This window comes from Rhinoderma darwinii, chromosome 7 (assembly GCF_050947455.1).
Source record: "Rhinoderma darwinii isolate aRhiDar2 chromosome 7, aRhiDar2.hap1, whole genome shotgun sequence".
In the NCBI taxonomy this organism is placed as follows: domain Eukaryota; kingdom Metazoa; phylum Chordata; class Amphibia; order Anura; family Rhinodermatidae; genus Rhinoderma; species Rhinoderma darwinii.
Window position 1 is genome coordinate 44,945,412 of NC_134693.1, and position 7,947 is coordinate 44,953,358.

The 7,947-nt window shown below is 36.8% G+C and overlaps 1 protein-coding gene across 1 annotated transcript; it reads right to left on the reverse strand.

The window, feature by feature from the left end:
* Positions 1-444: 444 nt before the first annotated feature.
* On the reverse strand, positions 445-5,529 carry FASLG (Fas ligand). Its single transcript, XM_075832204.1, has 4 exons — positions 5,272-5,529; positions 2,608-2,653; positions 2,446-2,499; positions 445-836 (listed from the first exon to the last, which is right to left on the reverse strand). The coding sequence occupies exons 1-4, from the start codon at positions 5,527-5,529 to the stop codon at positions 445-447; spliced, it is 750 nt and encodes a 249-aa protein (XP_075688319.1).
* Between the last annotated feature and the right edge of the window lie 2,418 nt (positions 5,530-7,947).

Below are 7,947 nucleotides of genomic sequence, written 5' to 3' on the forward strand. Positions count from 1 at the left end.
CAACATTTTTCACTTTACGGCTCTCTCACCACTTTTCAAAAAGTAGTCGGTGCTTAGCAGAAAGGGCAGGGCCACACACAGCCCTTCAAATTTACTTTAATTTACGCCAGACATTGGCAGAAATTATAGTGGAAATCTATGCCAGCTCATGGGTGACGTAGATTTCACTTTGTCGCACACAGACAGCTCAGGATGTGACAAATTTATTAAGATGGGTGAGCATCTAAATACATTTTTGCATCATACTCGAGCGGGCTACTGCCTAAAACTGGCATTTGAAATGCCAGTCTTAGTAAATATGGGCCTTTGTTTTATGATACCAAGAGATTACAAACTGAGATTCCCTTACACAGGGAGTGCATGTTTCCCTTACACAGGGAGTGCATTATTAAAAGGTTAAAGTCACAATTAATCAGATAAGTTCGGCGCTTATTGAATTCGTAATCATAATCTATAAAGGCCAAAGAATGTTTTTGTTTCTTCAAAGCTAACGAAGTTGACATTGGAAACATTAACATACAATACATCATTATCGGTGAGGTTGAATACAGCTCCAAGGTAACTGTGTCTTCCCCATATAACACGTGGGATACAGTTGAAAGTTTCTTTATTTTCCATAAGTTTGATCTCTAAAGGATATCTTTTGGACTTCTTATAGACAATGTGTGTCAAGTCTTGCTTAGGACAATCCTTCCCCCGGAAGTAGACGGAGGAATACAGGAAGTGTAAGCCGCTTTCATTCACTATAAGGCCTCTGTTTTTGTACTGAATGCCTGCGGTGAATGCATGTCCAAATACATCTTCCCAAGTGAGTGGCAGATTTTTACTGTCTTTTCCTATAAAATGAATTTAGAAAAGAAATAGTTCAAAAGTCAAATTCTGATAAATATTGGTCAAGCACACAATATGGCTGCCTTAACTGTATTTAGACTTTACCCTGTAACAAACATGTCATTACTATTTTTAATTAAAGAATATACATGAATAGCCACTGTAACCATTGTTACGCAGATAAAAATATTTGCTTACATATTAATTACGTTTACTTACATGCTTTCGCTAACATCAGGATTGGGCTTCCGTTCATCGCTTCCGTTCGACCTTTCTCACGGAGGAACCGATGAACGGAAAGGCAAACGGAAACCATAGCTTCCGTTTGCATCACCATTTCAATGGTAAAGCTTCCGTTGCAGTTGGTTTCCATTTGTTCAACTACGCTATTGTTTCCGCAAAAAAAACAGAAACTTTAGGGAACGGAGACAAACGGAAAGGCCAAACGGAACCGGTGAAAGGAAGCCCAACGCTGATGTGAATAGGCCCTAACTCCTATCAATTTCAGAGGAAAACAACCCTGAAGTACAACCACTCTACTGAAACTGGGGTACCAACAATCTGATTTTCATGACATTTGACCATGTCAAAGAAGTTAATTGTTAGACAACCCGGGATCTCCAGTAGGTCTAGAGAACTGAAGTGACAATAGGATATTCATACTGGAACACCATATCCCAGATACTGCTTAAAAAATTATGCAATATTGCGATATCCTTTTTTGTATCAACTCCTTATGGTTTTCAAGAGCTCTACATATAGTCATTAATAGGAAACGTACATTAGATCAAAAATTACTGGCCCTCAAGCGCCACACAAAAATGGTAAAGAAAAATCTATTACCGGCCCTCAAACATCACACAAGAATGGTAAAAAAATCAATTACCGTCCCTCAAGCACCACACAAAAATGGTAAAAAAAATTACCAGCCCTCATGCTCCACACAGAAATGTTAAAAAAAAAAATCAAGTACCAGTCCTCAAGGACCACGTATAAATGGTAAAATGGGAACCTTCATTGCTTACCTCGAGAAGATGAAAATCCGCCCTGGTCATGATCACACAGGTGAATGGCTCCTTACAGTAAGGTTATCAGAGGTCTCTTTTGTAAGGCACTGAGCAACTGTGTTATCATCACGTGACCAGGAAGGTTCCCATTCACTGAATATAAGCAGAGATATTGAAAACGATGAGAAATTAATACACAAAGTATGTTTTAAAAAATGAAAAATGTTGCAATAACTTTTGTTTGCTGAAACTGGAATACCCCTTTAATCGAGGTATGGAATAGGATAAAACTTCCAATTCTAAAAAAGACTGGCATTCCTACATTTCGTGAATGGCAGAATAGAATGGGAATTGGCCATATTAAAAACTGGAATTTTGGATTTTTTTTCTTTTTGACAATTGCCACTTTTGTATATAAAATAAAAATAAGCTAAAATAGCCATGTACTCTTCTTCAAAGAATTAATTATAATAATTGTTTAGACACTACCAGAATGTCTTATCTTCTGGTCTTACATGAATCCATGATGCTCCACAAACTGAAGCATTTATGTAGATATAGAAAATATCTGTTAATTAAAATTTAGAGACAGAGATTTAGATTTAACCTGTTAAATGTGCAGCCAATCTGCCTCCTTTTTTCTCTGGGTGTTTTTCCAGCCCTGCAAAACACAATGAAAAACAAATTAACCTTTATTAATTCTCAGTGCATGTACTTTACAATTTCTAATATACTGATACATGACTATATAGTAATCGGTGTAATTTACCCGTTAGCTTTTCAGATGAAGATGACAGTTCTGCATCACTGGAATACTGTAAGAAGATAGAGGTAAAATACTGTAAGATAACTGTGAAGGAATATATATATATATATATATATATATATATCTCAATTCCAAATTCTCATGGGAGAAAACGAAAGCATAAACAAAACAATTTTACATTTGTCAGAAATATTATTTATCTATCCAGCATTTAAAAAACCAGAGCAATTTTTTTTGTGGTAAAAAATTATTTCAAATATTAATAATAATCACTTAAAGTTGTCTGAAATGCCCTTGAGAATAAACTGATCCCAGCTATCAGCTGTAATTTGCACCAGTAACTGGCAGCAAGTGTTGAACTCAATAGGATGTCTGTGTCGGTCCTGCAAGGAGGAAGAGATGCTGTTTGTATCCTCTCTGTGCTCTGGTGAATTGACTAGATTAACTTTTTTACCCTAATTGAGTATTTGCCAATGAGACTTCTTAACTAGATGACCCCTTGAAACTTTCAATAAGCTTTCAAACGTACATGCTCGTAGGTTAGGCTACAAAAATATTTTTGATTACCTGAATCGTATATATATATATATGTATATATATATATATATATATATATATATTCTGTGCGTGTATATATATATATATATATATATTCTGTGTGTATACATATATATATATATATATATATATATATTAGTAAAAATGTAGGATAAGCAACAGCACCAGGACTTCAAGATGGATGAGGAGAAATTGGTTTAATCACCAAAAAATTAGCGACGTCTCGATGTACATCTGAACTTTTCTCAGATGTGAACCGACACTCACTTTTTCGTGATTAAACCAACTTCTATTGATCTTGAAGTCTTGGAGCTGGTACTTGTCCTACATTTGTATTATTAATTTCAAGCTAAGGAGTTGATTCGTCCTCTTTTGGGTAACGTGCACATGGCCTGATCTACAGTGCTGTGAGGTGTGCTGTATTCTTTGCTTTTGATCTCTATCTATCTATCTATCTATCTATCTCGTCCAAAGAGAGCAGCGCCATATTGTTGTGTGGGTGCAGGCCTCAGAGCCTAGACCTACAGCCCCTTCAATGTAGGCAAAATTAGAGTAGGCAGCACTCCAGAGTTCAAAAATAGTGAAAAAAATTGTATTTTATTCAGCCATAAGTATGCGACGTTTCAGCCCCCAACATGGGCCTTTCTCTAAATTGGTACTTTTGTCTATAAATATATGTATATATATATATATATATATAGAGAGAAATGTAGAGCGTAGTAACGGCACCAGGACTTCAAGATGGATGAAAGCAAAAGTGGATTTATTTCACCTCAACACAGCAACGTTTCGGTTCAACAGGAACCTTTCTCAAGCCATGGCATAGGAATGGGTAAAATCTTAAAAGCTATGGACACCATTTTTTTTTTTATTGAACTGCATGTATTATGGGCTAAAAAAAATGTTTCTAATTGGTCATTTGTAAAAATTTTTAAATATTTAGCTTTTGCAGCTTGCATGTATTCCCATATAAAGCAAGCTGCAGAATGAAACTCAGAGCTCATTTCGACAGCAGGACATATATTCAATATGTTTTCATGGTATGCATGAGTTGTGGCGTATATACAAGGTGAAATCCATGCTTTAAGTCCTGCATTGGGCCATTGTTCAGGATTGCATTTTAGCTACAAGAGCATATTAGAAAACTATTTTAAAACAATTCAGTAATATAGTGTTAATATTGGAATTTCTAACTTAAAGTAAATGTCTTCCTATCAATTCTATATCTTTTTAAATCTAAATAGATCCAGAATTAATTTCCTACTATATTTTACAATGGTTGGAGCTCTGTTTTTTCTGATGCAGAGCTTCAAAATTCTCTGCATAGACATTGAGTTCAATGACAAAATTCTGACTGCTTACAGTCACCAATATGGGAATTTACTGCATACTACTTTTAAGACATTAAACTTACTGATCAAACAGTATACAGTAAGCTCCTTACCTCCCCCTAGTGGCAGCTGCAGGCAGCCAGAATTGTATAATTTGGCTCTATGGCTATTCAGGGGAATCAGAGGTCTGCTTAAAACCAATATAATAATATGTTATTAAATAAATCAGCATAGAGATTGTTGGACCTAAAAACAACATTCACTATAAAGACATTGTCTGAGATTAAAAAAAGTGTATATTTTTCTAGAAACAGTGCCACTCTTATCCATGGGAGGTATCTAGTACTGCAGCTCAGATGCATTTTCTTAAATAGGGCTGAGTGGTAATACAGTTGCACTAAAGCTGAGTTGTCTGGGAAAAAAAAAGTCTCTTTTTTTCTAATCGCAACCCCTTTAACATTAGGGCTATGTCAATGCACCAAAGGAGCTGCTAGAACACACATAACCAGCAGCTTCCTTGTCTGCTAATCTGTATAGTTTTATTCACAGAATATAATCTACAATAATCTGCAGCCTGTTGTTCGAAGACAGATTTGCATGGCAGCAGGCGATGTTCTCGTAGATTCACAAAAGGTGACCCCATGTATTAAAGGCTGTTTGAATTGCTTTGCATTTCATCCAAAACATGGAAACAACTATTTTAAGTGTATAATTCCTGCATAAAGTTAAAATTGTAGTATAAATGCAGCAAAAAAAACAATAAAGCACACAGTTTTACCTCTTTGATTTCATCCAATTTTTTCTGCAGTTCTAAGATTTTATAAGTACCCAGTCCAACTCCTGCCAGCGCTAGAAGAACCAGTAAAAAAATAATCACAAGATAAGCACAGGTTCCATCTTTGCGTCGCTTTTTCCTGAAATCTGGAAAAGTTGGTGGAGTTGGAGGTGGGGGCAGAATTATAGGACTTTCATGCTGGTTCATCCAAAACACTGGTTGCTGCACATATCTCATGTCATGCTGATGCATGTTGGGCATTATAATTATTATCTATCTGTCCTCGTAATAGACTTTCTGCTGATTTAATCTTCATGTGCCACAAGTTTAGCTGAAGGAAGAAGAAGTGAGTTTTTTCTCACTTTAAAACCTTTATAGTATTAATATAGCAATGCCCGCCCTCTCACACCTTCTCTTTGTTCCATCTGTATACACCCCCTCTCTTTTTTTTTCTCATTTGAAACCAAAGGAACTACAACATCCTCCTTGTGCATGTTCTATATGACTTACTTACTTCAATGTAACCTTCCAACATTTCGATTTTTTAATAGATTTATCTATTTTCTGAATATAAAAACAAGAATCATTATTTATATCTATGTACTGATCAAGCACATAACGTCTGGATAACAAGAAATACACCCAATCTAAGTGGAGAAGAATTTTATTAAAAGCAATTTAATAGAAATTACAGCTGGGGTATATTTGGCAATCTACTGGACGAGTCTGGGTTTGTCGAATGCCAGGAGAACGTTACCTGCCTGACTGCAATGTGCCAACTGTAAAGTTTGGTGGTGGAGGAGGGATAAGGATATGGGGTTGTTTTTCATGGGGTTGGCCTAAGCCCCTTCGTACTAGTGAAGGGAAATCTAAATGCTTCAGCATACCAATACATTTTGGACAATTGTATGCTTCCAACTTTGGAACCATTTGGGGGAGGACCTTTTCTGTTCCAAAACACGGGGTTGAAAAGGGTAAGCATAACCCTTAACACAAATCTTCCTTATGTCCTACATGGTTGATAAAGACTCTGTAGAAATTCTGAGAATTTGCTGAAGGCATATTAATAATTGGGGATGATTTTAACTTAGTATTAGATCCCCTCCTCAACACATCCTCTCATAAATCCCAAATATCTTATGTGAACTCAAGGAGACCCAAAATATGTTTACGTCAGCTTAAAGAGGCTCTGTCACCAGTTTATAACTGCCCTATCTTCTACCTAATTTTTAGGGTTTGGGCTCAGCCCCTTATTTTTAGTGGGGGGTAATGTTAATCCTATATCATATAGATACATCATTAGGACAATTGTATGTTTACGACTTTGTGACAACAGTTTGGCCAAGGCTCTTTCCTTCCCCAATGAAGGGGGGCTCAGTGACTTTACATGTGACACTATTATAGGAGTTAGTTAGTGAAATTTTTGATCTGCCAGCTCTGCACCATTCAACTGTAAAGTGGAAGTGTCTAGGAGTAACAACCGCTCATCCACGAAGCGGTAGATCAAGCAAACTCACAGAGCAGTGCTAAAGTGCGTGGGTTGTAAAAATCGCCTATCCTCTGTTGCATCACTCACTACAGAGCCCTAAACTAGCTATTTAAGTGACATCAAAACAAGGCCTGTACATCAGGAGCTTCGTGAAATAGGTTTCCAGGGTCGAGCACTTGCACACAAGCCTAAGGTCACTATACACAATGCAAAGTGTCAAATGGGGTGGTGTGAAGCACGCCACCATTGCATTCTGGAGCAGTGGAAACGTTTTTTTGTGATTTGATGAATCACGTTTCACTATCTGGCAGTCTGATTGACAAATCTGGGTTTGACGAATGCCACCTAGCGGAATGCATAATGTCTACTGTAAAATTTGGTAGAGGAAGGATAATGGTCTGTGGATGTCTTTCAGGGTTTGGCCGCTTATTTCCAGTAAAAAGGCTATTAACGCTTCAGCATACAAAAACATTTTAGACAATTGTTTGCTTTAAACTTTGTGGCAACAGTTTGAGGAAGGTCCTTTCCTGTTTAGCAATAACGTGCCGCTGTGCACAAAGTTAGGGAGCCCAACTCCATATTAACGTCCATGGTTATGGAATGGGATGTCCAAAAAGCTTATATAGGTGCCAAGGTCAGGTGTCCTCATACTTTTGGTCATATATTATGTAATAACTGAACACCGAATGGAAATTGTTGTAATGGAACGATGCAGTGAACACCATAGTGACATGTTAAGAAAACCCCTCTTCTGCTTGAAGATAACCATTCAGGACTGTTTCTAGAAATCAGAAATTTGGCATACTGACCTATTTTGTGTTCAGTATGAGAGAGGGAAATGCTTGCTCACCCCCTATTCTGCTTATCTCAAAGTCTGCAGCCACTTTTTGTTACCACAACTTTTAGTCATTGCTGGTAGTGTCTCAAGTTTCCCCTTATATCAATGAGGTCACCTCACAAACTACTTATAACTTACAGTATTATAAAATTATAGCAATCACTAATGCCCAGGGTTCGCAACCTCTCTAAATTTATGGGCACTCCATAATAAAAAAATCGATGTGCCAGTAATTCTTTTGAAGCTGTTTGTTCAGGTTTTTTGAATTATCATAATTTAAAAGAACATCAAACCTAGAAATGAGTGATAAAATTAAACAGGAGACAATCTTGCTCACATTGTTTGTCAGTCT